Source organism: Taeniopygia guttata, chromosome 7 (genome assembly GCF_048771995.1).
Source record: "Taeniopygia guttata chromosome 7, bTaeGut7.mat, whole genome shotgun sequence".
Taxonomy (NCBI): domain Eukaryota; kingdom Metazoa; phylum Chordata; class Aves; order Passeriformes; family Estrildidae; genus Taeniopygia; species Taeniopygia guttata.
In genome coordinates, this window is record NC_133032.1 from 23,957,733 (window position 1) to 23,979,412 (window position 21,680).

Here is a 21,680-nt window from a genome sequence, read left to right on the forward strand (position 1 = left end):
TAAATAGGGTTTGATGAACAACATGTCTCTGCAAGACCTAGAAAAAAGAAGCATTAGAAGTTTGGTCTGCTCGCAATAAGCAAAGGCAGTTACAGAAGAGTAATGGTGCCCATTAAAAATGAGTAATTTCTGCAGGAAGAAATGCCCTCACCAGTGACTACAGCAAAGAAAAAGAGGTGCAAAAAGCAGAGCTCCAAACCAGACAAAACTAGGGAAGAACATATACATGTTACAGAGCCATAGCCAGGAATTACTATCTGGAAATACATACGAAAGGTATAATTTTTATCCAGCAGGTTTTACAGCAACATTGCCTCTTTTCTAGTAACCAAGATATTTGGTCCATAGCAAGTTTTATTTTGAATAATCATAGAAAACCAAGTTATTCACCGTGGGGAAAAGCAAAGTGAAAGATGGGTAACAGTGACGACAGCAGGAGCAATGGTTGTTATCACTCAGCTTGCACACAGACATTGTCAAAAACAAGTTTTAGTCCTTCCTTGCACTCTTATGGAACAGAAGAGTTTGGGGTGATGAAGAACTGTAGTTTTTGTACTGGAATAACAAAGACTAGGCTTCTAGTCTCTGACCTGGTGTAAAAGTGATGGGGCCAGATAATGTTTCTGATACTGCTGTTATGTGGACTGGTGATTCCACCTCCAAACCCGGCACATTTAGATAGTCACTGATACCGTGGTGAAGTTGGCATGCATTGAACTTCAGTTTATTATTTTGCTTTTATTGCATCTTATTAAAGCATGAATGGCTCCCTGATACTCTCTAAAAGGTATGATGGTTTAATCTTCTGGTTGTTCATTTTTACCACTATTTAGCTCATTTTCTCCTTGAGGGCTTATTATTGAATTCTTCATTCAGTGACATTGTTGCCCTTTTTAAATCAACCTTCTAGAATTTAACATATGATGTTGCATATAAGGATGAGACCATTACTACTTCATTATTTTCACTCCAGTAATTTTTATACTACAGTGAACACCCTGATGAAACATTTATCTGGAAGAGGCTATAATGTAAAGGAAACGTAATTAAATATAGGAGCTAAATATTGAACTCCTGACTTGAGGCTGAACTGATAAATGAAATTAAATTTGCATGAGAGGAAAAAAAGCATTGTAAAACTTGTCCAGTGTTGCATTTTAATGTTTTAGTCAACCACATCTACAAAGCAAGCTGTATATATCAACTACAGTAATTGCTAATTTTTGAAGGTCTTATTTAGAATGCACTTATTGTAATTGTGTAATACTAGAGTTCCTTGGCCTTTGAAAAAGGAAAAAGAACGAATCATCTGCATTTAAAATTCAAGCAGCACTGATGCAGAAGAGTCAAGTATGACATAGTTTGGTTTCCCTAGACAGATTTAAAAAAAAACAAAGCAAACAAAAACGAGTAAAGGATTATACTTTATAAACAAGATTGCTGAAGACAAATCAGTCTGTGTCCCTCATATAAATTCAGGTGTCAGAGCAGACCTTGCTTTTGGAAGCTCTGCATATCTGCCCTCTCTGCATATGTGCTCAGACTTCTTGGCACTCCCTGTCCCTGAATCAGGAAGACAGAATTTACTTTCCTGTTGGACTAATTATAGTTCTTTAAAGAGATTAGTTAACCCTTCTTCTCCTACAGTGCGACTTTTTCAGTGAATCCCATGTCAGAAGAAGGCTGCTGCTTGGGATGGCTTTCAGGGATTGGCAGTGGCAGTACAATGATGCTTACAGCCAGTCTCATGTTGGACATGTGCTGGTTACCAAACAGTGTGTGTACAATGTACTGCTTTCAGAACTACACTCTGAGCCTGGAAATACTGCTGAAGCCATGGCTCTGTGAGATACAGTTGCAAAAAACTACTTATGGTTAAAAGGTTTTGGATATTCAAGTCAGAATGCACTTCTTCTACTTTGTACTTTGCACTGAGTGCTTTTCATCTTCTGTACCTATAGCATGGTAAAATCGCCTATTCCTTTCCTTCTGTCCTTCCATCCTTCCTGTGTTCTGTGGGTCTGAAAAATGGTTGGTTATGTCTCTGATGTGGTGCTGTCTGGTTAGATATGAGGTGTGTGTTGTCCTCTGGGGATATTGGGCAGCTGACAGATATGTTGTTGGGTACCTGAGTGATGGACCCCAGAAAGTGCGGGTCCTAGGGCTGCAGAGCACCTTGCCACTCTGCTGTCGTTTCTGGACCAGTCCCATGGGGACAAGGGGCAGAGAGGAGAATTTTCCCCATCACTACATTAATTATTGTGTGACTGAGGGCATTGGTGGGATTTTTGGTGTGACACAAGACAGCAGCACTAGAAAGAGAACAATCATGGGTCCAGTTTCTTTACTGACTTTCCATGACTGATGCCAGCTGCTTAGGAAGGAAGGGAAGACAAATGCCTGGGCTACTCAGCTCTCCCTCAGGCTGGGTTTTCAAAGCATGGGCCAGTGTGAGAACCAGCAGTCATGCCCAAGGAGTCCAGATGAAGGTAACAGAAATAAAGTGTTACCTTGGCAGTAGAAACTGTGTGTGCATTAAGATTCTCTGAAGCAATTAATCTTTTGTTTCCTCACTGTCTGGGTCTTCTCTCCTGGCTTTTGATTAACTGTGATTAACCCAGCCAGGCTCTCAACTCCCATAGGTTCCTCTGATGTAACTGACATGCTCTGTGTCTGTGTAGGGTGAGCTGCCTGAACAGCTTGGAGTTCTCTGTCCCCCATCCTCCTTTTCTACCCTGTCCACAGTGCCTGAGCTGTGAAACTCCTCTATAGTGGATTCTGCTTCACTGGTACGGGTGTGGTTTTCAGTCACTGATGCATTTTCCCTTTGGAAATCTTTGTGTCTAGTTGGTGCCCTGATGGACAGCCTTTGATGTGAAGTGTTTTGAGTGTGTACATTTGCATCTTTGTTTTTGCAACCAGATTCAGAGCTAGGTAGCATTTTTCATATAGCCTTGACTTGATTTTATGGCACCTACCTTGGAAAGGGACTGGGACTGATGTTCACAGTCTCAATCCTTGCTTCCATAGGAGAAAGAAGACAACTGGGAGTGAGAGTTAACAAGTCATCCCAGAGAACAAGTGCAAGAAAGGATTTTGGAATTCTTGCTCTTTTGAATGAATGGTGGGAATGCAGCTGTGACCCCAGTGCTGTGATGCCATACAGGTTTATGAATGCCAGGTTCTCTATTAATGTAAATGCCTTTTGTGGGTGGAACATGATCATGAGGAAAGCACAAACAAGTTTTCCTAACTTCTTATAATTCCATTTGCTAAGGTGCTGGGAGTTCATTTACAGATCTTATCACCATTTCTTCTACAAATGCCAATTAACTTAGGAAATTTAATAATGCTGTCACTCAACAAAAAATATTGGAGAAATATCTTTGGTACTTTGCAAAAGTTGAAAGCATAAAACCTGAAAATACTTGAAAAGAGAATGAGTCCTATAGAAATTTTATACATGTTTCTCTGTGCTTGTTTCTGGGTCTGTGAAGCTGGGATCTGCTCTTGTAAGGGATGAAAAAAATGTTTTTATCTCCAGCTGCAAAGTATGGTGGCTCTGAGCCCTAGTTTGGAAAAGGAAGATGTGACAGTTCAGGTGAGTTCAGGCTTCTGCTGAGATGCTGAACTATTACAAAGGAGATCTTCACTATGCAGTGAGCATTCAAACCTACTCAGTAGCTCAGGCTGGAAGGTCTGCGTCTGGAAGAAACAAGTCATGGATCATTTTTGGTTTTAGATGTGTTCAGCGTACCTGCAAATTTGCCATTCTTTGTAGATGTATTTTTTTGCCACGTGCAGTCCTGACAGTTTTTTGCTGCCTGTCTAGCTTACCCACAAAGGGCAGTGAGTGCTTTATTTAGTTTGAAGGCAGCAGCACACACATTTACCAGACACATTTACCAGCACCAATATGACTTTTGTCACTTTTCAAAATGAGCAGTGGAGATAAGTAAGAGCAGGATGTGCCTGTGCCTCGATGAGCCAAGTCCTGGGGATGGACAGCTTGGGGGGAAGTGCTTCTCGACTCCTCTGCTCAGCTGCTGTAGCATATATTGCATATAAAACATGGTCTGAGACACCTGCAATGGCTTTGGCAGAACAAGATAGCAGAAGCATGAATCTGCTTGTTTCTTCTGATTTATGGATTTCATTGTAGTTGCCAGTGTCACCTTAGTGGAAGTTTATAAATGCAGCATTTCACTTGTCTGTCAGCTTTAATCAGCATTAGGTAGTACAATTCCAATCTGCTGTAAGCCAGCGAAATTACCCCTTGTAGGCTTCAGGAACCTCCAGCTTGTTCAGTGGGGGTTTTTCCCCCACATCATGCAAATGGACTTGGCATTTGTTCATGTCTCCAGAACATCTTAATTACATTTTAAACATGTTAGGGTGTTTGAGCAGCAGTATTTGTGAGAAGTTATTAGGAGAAATGAATGTGTGAACTGGCTTTATGACTATGAGAATAAAATTTCTTCCCAAATCTTCTTAAGCTTCTTTAGAAAATAGCACAAATTAGACACTCTAAAATAACCTCCAAGCAGAGGTGTGTAGAGACATCACCATCATAGGGCATTACTTGAAGACTGTAATTCAGGGTGTAATTCTTGACTTTCTAGAAGCACAGTTTTAAAATCACTGTGGAGTGGTTTGAAGTGAAGTGATCACTCTGGGTGCTGGATACCATTGTTTTTTATAAATCCATCCTTGACAGCTCTAAGAGTTTGCTTATGTTTTAAAGCTGTGTGATCCTTAATATATAAATTTCTTAATCTCATTTTCCTTATGTTCTTTCTGAATTTCCAGTTGAAGCTTGTGGGCACAGGACTGGAAATTATTCTTATTCTAGGAAAACTGGTTCGCCTTCACGATAGGCCATGAATTATTTTTCTTTAAGCTGAGGTGTGTGACAGCTCTTCACAAAGGCCTTCAAACTGAGTCATGTTTCATGATAACAGCAAAAGAGCTTCTTACTGTCAATTCGGAGTCACAGTGCATTGGTGCTGCTGGCACAAATAATAACTAATGGGTTTGTGTCCACTAGGCAGGACAAGTCTGAGTTCAGTCTGTACACACGGTGAGATTTCCTTACACTCTGGCACTTCAGGACTTGGTTTTCAGTAGCCCTAAACCTGACTATTTTACTTTTGTCCAACTATAATTCTGCATAATTAAAAAGTCCTAACTTGTTGCAGTGAGCCAGTAGCCTGTCTTTCATTTTCCAGTTAAATCATATGCAGAGGATTACTGTTTTTCAAGTGACATTGCTCTGGAAAGCTGGAGCTGCAGAGGACACGGCTCACAGGGCTAGTGTGTTTGGATAGCTACAAGCACTCACACGTGTGGTAAATAAGGGAGAACACAGAATTTATTCCTCTTTATTTTTAATGTCTGTTACTGACTTAGCTTTAGCAACATTGTTTCTTTCTGACAAAGTCATAGTTTCCTGGGCCTCTTCCCCTCCTGTGCTGTCCTAGCCTTCAGGAAGCTTAGCAGGAAGAGTTTGACATCCACTAAAGTAATTTTTCACTGTGAGGGTGCTGAGGCACTGGCATAGGCTGCTCAGAGAAGCTGTGGATGCCCCATCCCCTGTTCAGGGCCAGGTCAAATGTTGTTTTGAGCAACCTGGTCTAGTGAAAGGTGTCCCTGTCCATGGCAGGGGTGTTGGAACTAGATGATCTTCCAGGTTCCTTCCAATCCAAACCATTCTATTATTCTATGATTCTGTATTAATTGCTGGAAGAGGAAGAGAAACTTGGTCAATAAGAAAGACATAGCAGTTTGTGGAGATGCAAAAGCATAGGATTTGCACAGCAAAGGATGTTTTGGCTTGGGATTGAAGGTAACTGCACGTATCCAGCCTGCATGGAGTGTGGCTGGAGGCTGATGACTGGTGTCCCCCCATGATTTACCTCCCCCCTTATCTCTGTTTAACACTGCTATAAAACTCTGAGTTCCAACTGTGGCCAACTCATGTTCTCATAATACAGAAAGCTGAATGAAAGCTGGAGTTAGAAAGCACTCCAGTGAAAAACTGCAGAAAGGCTGGCATGTTATCAGTTGTTACTTCCTACAAGAGCAAGCTGTGTTCTGTGGTTCCATTATCTGAAACTGAGCGGGATGGTGGGGCTGGGTGCAACCACTTAAAAATGTGATTTGTTTTTCTTTCTTTGCAGAAATCAGCCTAAAATATTTCCTGGCGCTTTTCTCAGAATCTGTGTCAGTGCAGTGAGTTAACTAGTGGCAGCTCTGTCCCAGGAGAGTAGAAATTTAGCATGGTAACACTAATGTCTTTATAAGATGACCTAGATTAGAAATGTCTTGTTCTTGTTTGCAGAATTCTGTTCAAATACTTAATATGACTCGGAGATTTTTTTTTTTTTTCTTACTGTAGAGACAAAAATAAAATTAGTTAAAATGCTTTTAGGATCCAAACAGTTTCAGTGGTGGGAATTCTAGTTCAGGAACTAGAATACATCAGACACATGGAGTCTGCCCCCCATGTCTACATATTGCTATGGCATGAATAAAGATGAGAAATTTCCTGTGTTTTGTCTGCTGCTTATGCCTGTATGGATTTCACCTTCTGAATTTCACAGGATATCCAGCTTACAAGTTAGAAGAATTAGATTATAAATGAGACTGCTGAAAATGCAGGTTGCCTTATTCAAAGCATGTAGGTAACTTCTTGTTGAAGCCTGGAGGAGAAGGATCAGTGAATCACAGTTTTGGTCCAGTCAGATCTGAAGTCCAGACCACAGAGCTGGCTAATCTGAAGCATGGGACAGGTGCCAGGGATGGTTTGTCCTCACCAGGAAGAATTTGCTCCTTTTCCCTCCCTTCTCTCTGGTTACTTCCTCAAGATTCTGCCTGTGTGTACAGAACCTGAAATAATCTGTATAGGCATATGACTGAGATGGGGAAAGGTATATCCACCTTTTTTGTTAACATCACAATTTCCCCCATGGTTTAAAGCTCTCTGCCAACCATCATTTTAGCTCAGTGCACTGGGACTGAATTCTCTTTGGGCAGGCCCCATTTATAGTATAGTTTCAGTTGGTCTGTGAGAGGCAGCAGATAGCACAGAGAAACTGTCACCTACTCCTCTTATCCCAGAGGGGAAGGGATTCCGGACCCTACATTAAATGGCTGCAAGCAGAAGAGTCCTGGACTTCCCCATGCAAAACTCTCAGTGAAAGCAGTATGGCAGGCTTTTGGGAACAGCCTGCTTCCTTTTTTTAGTTTCCTTCTTCAGTTTTTCTTTTAACTCCTTGCAATCATGGTGCCTTAAGATGGGGAGATGCCACAACCTTTCCCACCCTTCTGAAAGCTTTTCCATCCCTTGGAAACATCATGCAGCTTCATTTGTTTGGGGTTTTTAAAAGCACCAAGCATTGCTATCAGTTTCTTAGTTTCATTTGAAAGTTTCTGCCCTCAATTTAGATGTGAACAATTAGGTGGCCCTTAACTTTTGTTTATCTTGTTCTGTAAAATCCAAGGTCTGTGACTAAGCAAGGCTGTGCTTTTCTATATTTTTCTCTGAAGTGTTGGACTTGCACCCACCAGTGAAACAAGAGATCACAGAAGGAGACATACAGGTCTTAGGATCGTTGCCATGAGAAACAGGCGAGAGCCCTGAAGGACTGAGAGGAGGAGGCTGTGAGACACAGAGATTTGCTTTGTTTAGCAGATCAGAGGGGCAGGGTAGCATGAGAGTGGTTAAATCATGCAGCAGAATAGGACAGTGGTTTACCAAACCAGTTTCTTGCAAAAGGGTTGAGGTAAGTTCCAGTTCCTTGCAAAAGGGTAAGTGAAGCACTAAGCCTGGGCCTTAGATGCTCTCAGCTTCTTATGCATTACTTGAGTTACTTGCAAAAGTCTATGAAAATTAGTGGAGATGGTTACTAATTTAGTTCTGCAGGCTCTATTTTGTAATGTACATGGGATTCAGAATGAAAACTGTAAGGTCTACACCTGCTTCTTCTTGAGTTCATGTATGGGGTTCATATCCAGTAGCACAATTCCAGAAAGACATCCCTTTTCCAAGAAGCCATCTGGGATGTCTAGTGGCAGTATAGATATGTTCCCTGAGCTCTTCCTCAAACATCCTCCTCTCTGATGGGCAGCACGACTCAAAGAGCTCCCTGTCAGAAGGAAGTGTTCAAATACCACAGGCATCCACAGTAGTGTGGCCAAGGACTTGCAAAAGAAAGCTGAGGTCAAAGTAGCTTGGGAAATCTTCTGGTTTGTTTTGGCTTTATCATTTAGTTGGTTACTGTAATTCAGCTTTCCAGATCTCATTAGGCAATTGATCAAGCTGCCACCAGCTCTTTCTGCTGTTGTCATTAGAGAGGTAGAGAATAATGCCCTGCTTTACAGCACAGACAAAAATGAGTGTTAAGCACATTGCCACTGCCTTGACAAGCAGCAGTTACAAGTGTTAGCTGATTAAGGGGTGTTTAGTATTAAGGTTGCATATTTACTGGCTAAATCTGACAAGACTAATACATGAATATTCACTAAAGAACTGAGTGGCTGTGTTTAGGGACTCAGTATAGAGATTTGTTGTTTTTTAATATAAAAACTGTTTTTAAAAAGCCCCAGTTAATTATTTTTTAGCAAGCTTAGGTGCTCTTTTTTGCAAGCATTTCTTTTGGTATCAGATTCATGGTCCATGACAACAACACAGAACAGTAAGCTTTTCACTACTGAAGTAGAATAATTCACAGAAAATAAATGAAAAGCTGAAATGTTAAGCTATGCAAATCTAATTAAGTTTCAATCTTAATAAGCTATGGCCTCTCTAGCAAAATTTAAGATGGGGTTTGAATTACAGATGGCAGCTACTGTTTGGGCTTAAAAAGGCATTTTTAAAAACTGTCTTTTTTTCCACCTCCCTGATATTTCTGAGCACTTTGTTTTGCAGAGGGCCATCTGAAGTGGACTGCCCTCTGTCCCTCTCTCTTGTCTTCCCTTCTGTTCACTGATGATTCTTTGCCCTCCTCTGCTGCAAAGAGGCTCTAATGAGACTGCTCAGAAATTAGGGGAGCTTGCCTTGGCTTTGCCAGGATCCTCACTCTGTGGCTGAGCTCTCCCAGGCTGAGCCTTTTTCTCTGGAAAAGGAAGCCCCATTTTGGCAATGGTTATCCCAGACCATTGGGATCAATGTGTCTAGAAGTGACATGGGCAGAGAGAGGGTGTCTAACATAGCTGGGCTGTGTCTGACTGCCAACCTCACTGCTTGGTTTGTTTGGCAGGAGCTGGAAGGAAGCATGCAGAGACAGCTGCATGTTCAAAATCAGCTAGTGCTGGGAGCTGGGTGCTGAGCCCTTGTCTTGCCTTTCTTCTCAATGCTGAAGGGTGTTCTCACACACAGAGATGTGTCTGGTGCATGGCACTGAGTGTGATGAAGGGAAGGCTCACACCGAGTCTCCAAACTGTGACAGTGGTCTCAGAGACATCTTCCAGGCTCTTCAGAGGGTATTCAGACAAAGCTATTCATAACTTGCAATGGTAACTTGTTGGAAGAAAGAGTTTAATAGCTCATTATAGCTCTCCAGCTCATCGTTCTGTTTAATTTGTGTCTGTACAAAGTAATTTTGACACTGCTTGATTTGTCACAGTCAGATGCATCATGCTCTGAAGATACTGCATTGCTTTCTGAAGTGAAGACAATTTTGAAACCTTTTAAAATTTCCATTTAATTTCTTTGGTCTGGCTGTCTGACATTACACTCATCAGCAAAGCTTGATATTTTTTTTCCTTTTTTTTTCCTGTCAGCTTCAATAATTTGGTTGAAGTTGAGAACAAGGATATTATCAAGATATGTTGAATCAAACTAACTTTGCTAATCTGTTCCAGATTCAAAATAGAGGTAAAACATCTGCTTTGGTTGTTGAGCAGAGCTCCATGCCAACTGGTAGCATGCCTAATGTAAAGAAAGAGATGAAGTGGCGTTATGAACTGATCTTCATGTTCACACATAGTTACTCTACTATTAATGGAAATAACCCTGTCATCAGCCTCAGTAGTTAAACATTTTTAATCTGAGTTTTATATCAGCTATGCAGAAAGCAAATATCAGTGACTAAAATCTGCAGAGGATTTTAGTATTTTATGAAAACAGTAATAACCGACTGTGGTGCTCTTCAAGAGCACTGTGAGCTCCATGACCTCTAACAGAAGTCAGGAAACATCGCTGTTAGTCTTTAATGTCTTTAAAAGTGTGTTTGGCCCTGGCTGTGTAGGAGAAGGTGAGCTGGGAGATTTTCTGAGTTTTTCTGGAGCTGGCAGGCGGGTGGCTGTGGGGGTGGCAGTTGCTGACCAGAGGAATGAGCTGCACTGTGTGCATAGGAGACAGGCAGTGGTGAGGCTGTGTGTATGATGTGCAACACAAGGGGAACCTGAGCAAGATCCACTTGAAATATAGTGGTAACACCAAACAAATCAGATAGTTCAGGTTTTGCTGAAGTCCCTAAAATGTCTTCTCTCTCCCTATCATTGTTTTCATGATCCTGGAGGTTTGCTATTGTGCTGAGGCTTGGTTTAGATACTCATGACAGCAGGACCTTGGAAGTGTTGCAGGTCACTGTTAAGAGGAAGATGAGGTTCAGGAGCACGTGAGATTGTGATTACAAAATGTATCTGTCCTTAACAGAAACTCTGTGCATGGGCTCTCCATAGCTGAAATTACCTTCTGATGAGTGAATGAGATGAGATATGAAAATCTTCTGAAGTCCTGCCATGTGTTAGTGTGTGTCTACCCAAAGGCACTAGACTCCCCTTGAACTTTTGGAAATATATATTTTTACTGATATCTGCTGTAGCTTACCCTATTTGCATTAACCTTTATCTTCACGTAAGTGTGGGGTGAGTTTTGTGTGGCCTCCTTTGCTTTCATATGTTCAATCCTTTGCCTACTGAAGCCTGCAGAAAAGAACCTTTGACTTTCAGTGATTGTTGGACTAGATCTATTTTTTGAAATACAGTTTTCTGCAGTTCACAGTTTGTAACTCAGCCGAATTGGTAACCAGTGTCCTGGTTTGTGTTGCCCTCATTGGAAAAGAGATGCATCCTCCTTGAGTGCAGCCATTTAAGCTCTGTGTGTCTTGGATGTGGAAAACAGATGATTTATTTTAATAACAACCTTTTATGTATTGCAGATAGTTCTCATGTTTCCTTTAAATTATCTTCTGTGTATCGTGACCAGCTCTGATCTGTTTAAGTTTTCCCTGTAAATTATGTTTTAGAGCTCTGTTTTGGTCTTCAAGTCAAGTGGTGCCCTAAACTAAATGTCTCACTCCAGCCAGCCTTAGCATACTGAGCAGTGTGGAAGGACCACAGTGTGCTTTGCAAGTCGTAATCCTATTTTAAGTCTCTTCCTCTTTCAGAATGTTGTTCGGTTACATTCAGTTAGTAAAATGCAATCCCAAATTCCTTCTTACACAAAACTGCTGCGTAACAGCTCTGGATTTCTCACTAACAGGCAGGCTATGTTCTCCTTCATACTGAACAGTGTCCTACTCTTCCTCCAGCCTGGCTGTTTGTATAATTTGTCAAGGTGGTTATAAATTCTGATCTTGCCCTCCAATGTTCTTGTGTAGTCTCTTCTAGTTCTGAAGTATCTGCAAATTTATTATGACACTCTCTGTTTCATAGTTGACTTCTTTGTGCTTACAGTAATATAAAACAGACCCCGTTAGCCAGCGGAAGTCCTGATCTTACCAAGTAAGATGTTACAGGATCAGATGCCACTTTACAGTTCTCTAAATCAGGACTAATTTTCTAAAAATGAAAGAGTTTTTATTAGCATGTGTGATGAGTATCAATGTGTGCTGCGTATATCAGATAGAGCACTTAATTACAAATGGACTGGACTATTACTTTGTCCTGCTGAGTGTCCAGGCTGCCAGATGAAAAGCAGATCTTGCTGTGCTGCTGCACTGAAAGAGCACTATGGAAAGGTTTTTCTGAGCCAGCTGCAGTGTGTGTAGCAGCCCTTGCACACACTTGCCTTGGCAAGGAAGAGGGGTAAGTCACAGTTTCATAAGTGATAAACCAAAGGGAGATAAACTTGCAGCATTTCCGTTTCTTTTTTCCTTTTTCTACTTGACTGCCATTGCTGCTGGTAGAGTTGGGTGCAGGCAGGATATCAGTGGTCTCCAGAGGATGGGGGGCCACAGAACGGAGGAGATGTCTCAGATTAAGTTGACCAGCTGCATGAACCCCTTCAGCCCTCAGAGTGTTTCTCCCTCCACACAGATTTGGTTTTAATTGTCTTTTTTTTTTTTCCTCTTATGGAATTTAACACCTAAACAATTGGTTAAAAAAATTGCTTGAAATGTGTTTGAAGACAAATGAGCAGGAAATGAAGCTTTTGGCAGGGTTGATGTTTTTCAAGCGAGTTTCTCCCCTAACTGCTTTATTCTGAAATCTCTAGCGAGGAGCAGATGTGTCACTGGGTTGCTGTTGCTCTGTTCTGCTGCTGGCAGTTTCATTTCTCTTGAGGTTCATAACCTCACGCTGCCTTGGCCACCTCTCAGCTGTGCCTCCGGCCAGGACAGCGTGCAGGGCCCTTTGGAAAGCAGGTGGTGTAACATGGCACAGGGCTTCTCACTTGGAAGTTGGCATCAGCTGATTTACACCAGCTGGAATTTATGCCCCCAGAGATTTTACTGTCTGCTATGCTCTTGTTCAGAAACACTGCCTTGGTGCCAGGACTTCTTCCCTGCTTCTGACTAAATGATTGACGGATTATGGGGGAGGGGGAAAAAGAAAAGACAAAAGCTCTGGGAAACAAAATATAGATATGACAAGAAGTGCTCAAATGGATAAGTAGTGCAGCACATGCTGCTGAGAACATATAAAAGGAATTGGATCCTTTTTTTGGTACTGCCATTACAATCGCAGGACTGTTATTGAACGGTGCCACTGATATGTCTGTTGTGAGATATTACACAACACAGTTTGTATCAAGACAAAATCCCAAGAAACTTTGAACAAACTCAGGAGGATAAGAAAAATTCAAGGTACTATTAGATTGATTATCCTCAATCTTTGTAGGTATTCCAACAAATCTTATTATGCTATCTGTGACAGACTTTTTTCTACTAAAATGGTCAACAAACACTAGTGAATATAACAAACGTTATGCTACTATGTTTATTTTTGTCTCCCTTAAAAAAACTTTCTTATTTTAACTAGTCTGCATTGTGCTGAGTCTTTGTCTCCACTTGATTAATGTAACTTCAGGACAGTATTTATTAACTTATTTTCTGATCTGATCTGAAGGCACTTTTAAAAACCCCTCCCACCCCCAATCCCAAATGCCAAAACTAAAACCAAACCCTAGCACTTAAATCAAGACTGGTGGACAGCCTCCAGTAATGAGAATGAAGGAAAGGACGTTAGGCAAGCTGAATTAAACAGTCTGAGCTTTTTCCTTTTAAGAAGTGGTCTAAATTTAGCAGGCCAAGAGTTATTTTGGTGCCTTTAACTGATAAGTTCAATGAAACATAGGCAACTTGCAGCACTTTTCACTGTGTAGAGGAATTTCAGGATTCCAGGAACAGCAGGATGTAACCTTCACTTCACCTGGAAATATAAGCAATTCTTGGGGCAGTTGATAGACTTCCTAATGAAAAATGGGAGGCAGCCAAAATCCGGAGCCAAGCTAGCACCAGAAATAGATCTGCCATGGGCTTGTTTTGCACTGTCTGGAATGGCATATCACAAATTGTGTGAACAGAAATACCGGCCTGGGTCCAGCATTGCACAAGCAGGATCAATCCTGACTATTTTCCTTTTTAAGTATCATGAATGCTTGACTAAATAAATGTCGTGTTAAAGTTTCAGCTGTCTCAATATGTTGTTTTCAAGTAGGAGAGGGGAAAGGGCTGAGCACAGAGAGGACCAGGGTGCAGGTGGTAATGGGGAGGCAGGGATTTAGCTGGCTTATTCTTGTTATTTCACAAGATGTGTGCTTTTGGGAAAGTGTAGTGAAGAATAGTCTGGTTTGCACATCACTTACTAAATGATTATTTATGATTATGTTTAATTATAGAATCAGATCTATTGTCTTCTCTGGCTGGCTGGAGACAGGGAGTTTGGTGGGTGGGGTGTAAGCAAAAGCCATCAGGGCCTTGCTGAGTGGGAGCAAAAGCCAGAAGTCTGTGGGAGCACAGCCTGGATTTCCAAGCCCAGCTTGTTTTTGCGAAGGCTTAGCTGTATTGGAGGGGAAATCATTTAAAAGCAGATGATGCAGGATGTGTTGTGACAGCCCTGCTCTCTTTTCAGGGTTGAGCCATGCTCTAAGCAGTTCAAGTTGTTCTTTTCCAAACATAGTGTAAGCAACGTTCAAAACAAGATTCTTAATGGAAGGTTATCATTAGACAATCTTGTTTCAGCTCTACTGCTACTACTTTAACCCTTTTCCAGTGATCATGCTTTTTCTTTCCTCCTTCATTACATCTATTGACCATCAACAAAATATGCTTGTTCACTTAAAGCTGAGGATGGGATTTTTCCTATCCAGAAGATGCAGAAGGGTGTTTTGGTAGGTTGTAATTCCAGCCTCTGAATCTGGTCACTACTGGATACCAGGCACCCAGCTGAATTCAGCTGGAGGGGTGGGATGCAATCCTCCCCTGGCCGTGCTGCCCCGAGGCTTTGCAATCTGTACCAGCTGCCTGGCTGTCCAGCAGTATGGTTGGAGCTGCTCTGTTTCTGTAGCTGTTTGTGATTGCCATGCAGTTAGCAATGTACACCAGTGATTAATCTGAGGTTTTTGTAATGTTACCAGCAGTGGCAGCATCTGCTGATAGTGTTAGAATCACTGTATTCCAACCAATTCTGCACCAAATATTTCTGTAAATGTTCAAGTCTTTGTTTGGGAAACCACTGTGGGAAAGGCTGAGTGCATGCCTTTGTGGTACTACCTATGAACCATGTTAGCATTGCATGAATTATTCAGACATTTGTGAACAATTACTTAGGAACCACTTCTGCCTTCCTGAGAGGAGAAAAAGCACCAAGCACTGAGCATTGTTTGTACCACACTGAGGGTCCTTGCAGACATCATGTCCTGATGCCCTGGGTGCTATTGAGTACGTGTCCCTTAGGGTTAGACCATACTGGGAGCCACAAGTGTGCACTGGGGTATTTCCCATTTGGTCACTGAGCAGTTTTTGGCGTTTTGGTGAAGTTGCCATTCATCATTAGATGAACGTGTTGGAGGGAGAGACTTTCAGCTCTGGGCTTGTGCCGTGCAGACAAATGCAGACACCCCTCTCCAGCTCTTCTTTTTTTAAAAAGTTAGGTGAAAGTTGCTTTTGAAGACAAACATATGTCCTGTTTGGAGTTTACCTGTTCTCAGGAGAGCATAACAGCAAATGAAGCAGTGGTCAATTCTCCACTGCTTCTGTGTGCCCTGTGCCGTTGATGTGAAGTCCTTTTTATGGTCTGAAAGAGAAACACAGCCTGAGGCTTTGGAGAAGCTGTTATAAATGACACAGATAGAAATGGGGGCCATTACAGGAAAACCCAACACTTGCAATAAAACTTAAATGCCCATTACATCCCTCTAAGCAACTTAGAGCACAGCATGGCCGCAAGTTGTAAAGCCATTGGTGCAGGGAAAGTGTCAGAGCACAGTTGCATCCTTTAAATGCTGGCCTAAAAACAACATGAAGATCTCTCAGCTTGGAAGTGCCTCTGTCACGCAGAGGTTCTTTTTTCATTTTGGGAGTGTTGACTCATGTTTTTTTGAATACCTCTGTGTGTCATATAAGTTTGTTGGTCCTTGAGCATTCAAACACAGTGGAACAAATTGAAATAAATAGCAATGTGTAGGCATGCATGCTGTCCTTGCTGCAGAGGATTGATGTGCAATCCTTAAATCACTGGGTTAGTCTGCAATAAATGGAAGCACATAATCAGATAGAATTAAATTAATTAATTTTTTTTCTGCCTGTTTGAAATGTTGCAGCTTACAGGGTATTTATTGATCTGCTCAGTATAAATGTCCGAAACGCAATTTCTCACTTAACAATGCTGTTAGTTTGTCACAGTGCTTCCAGGGAACCAGTGCACCCAGTCTACAGATTTGATTCTCTCCACTGGCTTTTCAATTGCTTGTACAGGTGTTCCTTAAGTTGCTTAGTAAAGATCCGTAATTGCTATGTAATACCTCTTAGCAGCCATCCAAGGGCATTCTTCTCCAAATACCAGCACTGTGAAAGTACTTTGTTGGCAGAAGTGTATATAGAAATTCCTACAACAGGATTGCACCCTTTGAATTAACAAATTAAGGGCAAACAGTTTTTGTATTTACCCAGCAATTCATTCCTAAAACACAATAAAAGGGTAACCCCTGATGTGAGGGTAATAGACTACAAAGCCTGTTGAAAATTACCAGTATTGAGTAATTTCTGAACATGGAACTGTATAAATAGTAAGCATCAGGGAAATGCACTCTAAGAATTAACTAGAGTTAATGGCTGTTCACAAATACAAACTTGCAAGTTTAAACAGCATTTCAGGTATTCATGTGCTGTATGAACAGAGAGAGAAAATCCTGAACTAAAATTAGGGAGAGGAGTAGTCTTTTGCTTTGGGCAATTGAAGGAAATAGTTGTATGTGATGTGACATAGTAGATAACCTTGCAATCTTGATTAGTGGGAGTACTTTCAGAAAAAAAAAAGGTGTTTGGCAAAACACTGTCAGAATCAATACCACTTTGAAATGATTGTGTGTCTTGCTACAATGCCTTGTTAGTTACATGAATACATGGATATATATCTAAGTGTTTAGTCCAGGAACTTGATGTAAGGCAATTAGAGCTGATAAAGGATCAAAATGTAGCTTCTTTTTACTGGCAGGAACAAATGGTAGTCTATAAGATCAAATGGACATAGGAGTCAATCATCCTTACCCTTTCGGCCTCTGCCTCCTGCCAAACAAAAATCTGGCTTAAGTAAGTCCTGCTTAGCGAGTGAGGATTTCTAAAATCAAGGCAAAATTTTCAGTATATGTCACAGTTACTAGCTACTCAAGAAAAACATGAAATGGTTTGCTAGAAGGTTCAGCACCTACTTTGGACATAGTAATTAAAATTATACTTGAGACAGTCCCCTTACATGCTTCATCTCCTCTGGAGTCAGAGACTTGCCAATGCCCCTTGGTAACAGTTAGATCTGTGGAGGAGAATTTCCCAGTGCTGGACTTTTTCTTTTGGAATGGCTTGTTGGCTCTGTGGAATCCAGCTGAGCCAGAGGACATTCTTCCATGCAGGTTTAAATTCTGTTGCTGAAAAAAATCATTGTGCCTTCTGTTCAACAAGTTCATTTTACCTGGTGGGTTGAAGTCCAGCTTATTACTGCCCTGCATTCAGTAAAGACAGGAATATGTTACAACATTGGAAGGTGTCTGCAGACACAATTTATTTTTTACTAAAATGCTTGTTACAGCACAAAGTAAAGAACCCTCTAATAAAACTTGTTGATAAGTTTCATACTTATCATAGTAACTCTGTAGAAAAAGTAACATGGAAAGGTTTTTGTTAGCTGCTGGAGTTTATTTTCGGAAAAAAAATGTGAACACTCCCAACTGAAATTCTCTTTAAGAAATTGGAAGCTGTGGAGAGTTGAGCTGATGAAACAGTTGTTCATCATTCCAAAACCCTGCACCCTTGCATAATTCTAATAATAGTTGTATACAGTCTGCTCTGTGCTTGTGCTTTTCTTTTTCCTTTAATATAAGAGTTTAATAACTTTTGAATTTGAAGACATTTAAAGCAAAATATTTCTGTTAATAACCCATTGATGATGTAACAAGTTTTAGAAATTATTTCCAAAAATATACTATCCTTTGATAATTAGGAAGGAAAATTATCTACCCTTCAGGATTAAAAAAAAAAAAAAAAGCTGTTTGAAGTCATTGATGCATAAATATGGTTATCACTGAAGATCACAAAAGTAATCTGTTCATTATCATCTATCATCAATGTGTATGTAAGTGCATGAGCCTTATTCTGTCCCTGTCAGCTGCTGAATGGAACAATACCTTTTCCATTGTGCTGATGGATGTGGATGCATCTTCTCAGCTCTGACCTCAAACTGAGCAGTAATCCTGCAACATAGTTCTGACATATATTTCCTGGACTGGTCATTATGCTTGACTGCACATCTTACACTGAAATGGGTCTCAATATGTAATAAAAGTACCTCAACAATAAATAATACATTCTCATTTCAAGAAGAATACCTTTGAAAATAAAATAAAATAATGGCATAGTGAATTAGAAAAATGGCCAGCTGGAGCAGGCTGCACAGCAGTGACTCAGGATGGTTATTAACTGGTACTGGTTTTATCTCCTCTTTCCAGTTTTCAGGCTCTGATCATTTTTATCTCCTCTTTCAGTTTCCAGGCTCTGATTATTCTCCATTATCTCTGTGTCTTCCTGCTACAGCTATCAGAAATAGATTTTATCATGATTAATTTATAAAAATTAAATCTTACAGGGGAAAAGGTCTGAAGGATGAGGCCTTTGAAATGGGTATATGGCAAGTTTCTCCTGTCAGCAAAGGTTACATGTATCAGTGGTGTGAGTTATGCCCTGCTTCAGGGGCATGATAAACACTGGGTCTGATCTAAAGAACTGCAGGTGGATGTGACCATGCTGTGGTGGACAAAAATTGAGATGAGGATCTTCTGTGTGTTACAGGTCTAAAGAGCACAGTCTTATTCTCAATCTGCTTTCTGTGTTAAGTGGCTGATGCTAATTAGAAAGGTCAAACATTACCTGTAAAACCAAGGGCTTGATTCAGATTTCTGGCAGAGAGAAGAAGGGTCAAAGTGCCTTATTGTAGACCTTCCTTTTTTTTAATGTAATGATGCACAGTACTTTACTCCCTCCTTTTTTAAAAGAAAAACGTTGCCTGTAGCAGCACTTGAACTTGGTTGCTTTTTTTTTTTCTAATAAATTTGAATTTTGAGGTTTTTTTTCTCTTACCTCTGTCTGAGGTCTCACCTTAAATGTCACCAGAATCTGGCTGATACTTTTCACTGGGTGCTAGGCATACCTGCAAGTGGGTTCAAGAAATAATCTAAGATGCTGGGGGTATTTGTTTCTTGGCTACTGGATTGTGATTGCCATTCAGCTTGAAATTGAGGAGTTCTCTGCTTTCCTGTTAATTTTTTCCCATTTAAATATTATGATAAATGCATAGGAAATGCAAATATTTTGGTGTGAGCATAATAATTTCATAAGCATTCACTGATTCTTCATAGCTGTTAGTTTTAGGAGAGAAGGGTCTGGTGTTTGCATCGTCTGTTGGGGAATATTCTCTGCCCATTCTGACATGGCTGGGAAGGGAGCATGCTACATTGTTAAAGTGAAATGCAATTTTTTTCCCCCTTCCTTTTTCAAACATCCACTACAATATGTAAGACATAGACAGTCATGATAAAAGATGCTGCTTTAGTCCTTTTCACTTTTGGAGGAGTGGCAAGAATGAAATTCCAGTATGAATGTTTCTCAAGGACATAAGGGATTAATATATCTTAAAATAGACACCATTAACTTAGAAATGTATTTTCCACATTTTAATAAGAAAAGATAGGGAAGAAATGGTATTTTCTTTGTTCTTTCAGCCTGTTTTGTGAATTTAAAGATTGCCTATTTACAAGACAGTTAAATTCTGTAGAATCTCAAGAACTGCTGTGGTTTTATGTGCCTCAGTAGTCATTCATGCTGCCATTTTACAGGATTATTTTAGATTCTGGTGATTGCATGGCACCACATACTCCTTTTGCCAGTAGGACCATGAGGCAACCAGGAGTGAGACTTGGGGGGCCTACACTGTCTTCAGGAGGGTGCTGGTGAAAGTGGGGCCTGTTTCAACCCTGTGCTTTATGGGATAGGGATCTTTGTGAATTGTTCCCTTCTTTTCCCGAGCCTCCAGCAGCACGGTTTTGATTCTTTTAGTTCAGTGTGCTGCCAGTTTGGTTACTAACTCAGATACATGCTGCCAAGGTGATCGGAAGGGCTGAAGTCACCAGCTCTGGCTGAGTATCGCAGTTCTGAGCGCACGCAGAGCTCCCTCCCGCTGCCCGGGGGTGACGCCAGTGTTGGAGAGGAGTGAGCATGGCACATTTTTTCTCCTGTGGGCCTGGTTATTTATTTCTGCATTCCCGTTCATAATAGCATAATAACAGACTTGAGACAATAAGATAATTACTTTGCTTCTTGGGTGGTTAAAATTAACTGAGCTCATTGCGTATTTATTCAGGGAAAAAATACAAGTTGTTTAGTGATTGCCCAGAAATTCATTATCTGCATAATGTTCTGTTTCTAAATGTGTATTGCATGACCATTCATCTGTGCCAAGAGCAAGCATGCAGCACTATCTGATGTAATTAGTTTTCCCCTTACATGCCAGGGAGAACATCTGGGCTAATTGTGTGTTGTTGACAAAAGTTGCCGTTCTAATGGGGGTTCCTGTTTGCGCACACACATGCTCATTATAGGTACTAACATGCTCATGATTTCAGTTTATCCTCAAGCAAACTGGTAGCTCTTACTAATGAGATATTCCCAGTGATTTAGGACTGGGGTCACGCCACGTCCCTGGGCAGCTTTAGCAACTATTAGCAGGAGTAAAATGCTCTCAGTTTAAACAGAAAATAAACAAATCTGTAATGCTTCTGCTTCTGTTTTGTTTTTCTAGCCTCCACTGGTCCAGGCGATCTTCAGTGGTGATCCAGAAGAGATACGGATGTTGATCTACAAAACTGAGGATGTCAATGCCTTGGTATGTGACTGGCATGTTGTGCACCATACCTGTGGACTGTGGCAATGACAGTATTAAAAATGTCCTCGGTAATTAACACATAACAGAATGGAAATGATTGGGAAGGAAGAGATCTGGGGCTTCAGTGGTATCCTAAGTAGGAGTCAATGTAATTGTCTCCAGCAGATGACTTTAAATTTTTCTAAGTGTATGGTAATTATTCCAAATGTGCAGGTCAGCCAGGGACATTGTTTTTTCTCTTACTGAGAAAATGAATGAAAACAGCTGAAAAGTGCATATTTTTACTCTCTGTAGGGTTTCCTTTTGTGAAGAGTCTTTGCAGATCAGGAGCTGTTATGTATTTGACTCTACTTGAACTAAAGCTTCACTATAATTCCCAGCTGTGAGAGTAAGGAAGCAGAATCTTGGCCACAATTTGCCCACAAAGGAATTACTGTTTTGCATATTGGCTTATTCTAGCCAGAATGGTAAGCAGCTGTAAACAAGTAGTAGTTGAGTACTTTGGCAGTGAAAAAAATGTCTCCAAGTCAACTTGGTCTTTTTTGCAGAAATTGGGGTGTTTTTTTCCCCCCTCTTTGATTTTAATTTGTATGCGTACTGTTAGAAGCAAGTCCTGCCAGTCCTGACTATGATCTGTGGTCTTTCAAAGTGGTGAGAATATAAAGCAGAAGGAGAATGATAATTTCCAGGTGTTTCCTGAACTTTTGAATCAACCTTCCTTTTCTTCATGTCTTTCTGTGATGTAAAACGATCAGTTTATTCATTGCTAACTCCAGCAGTTGGTCTGGTATCATCTTGGCATTGCAGCTTTTGCAGGTAGTGGGGTCCAACTGTCTGGTTCAGAGCTACCAAAAGGAACTAGGGAG

The 21,680-nt window shown here is 40.8% G+C and overlaps 1 protein-coding gene across 15 annotated transcripts in view; it reads left to right on the plus strand.

Annotated features, from left to right (window-relative positions):
* The window catches only part of ANKRD44 (ankyrin repeat domain 44), a 129,840-nt gene that overhangs the window by 41,534 nt on the left and 66,626 nt on the right, over positions 1-21,680 (plus strand). For all 15 annotated transcript variants that reach the window (XM_030277784.4, XM_032749457.3, XM_030277785.4 and 12 more), the window contains exon 2: positions 20,731-20,814. In XM_030277784.4, coding sequence (XP_030133644.3) covers positions 20,731-20,814 — 84 coding nt within the window. The remainder of the gene's footprint in view (positions 1-20,730; positions 20,815-21,680) is intronic.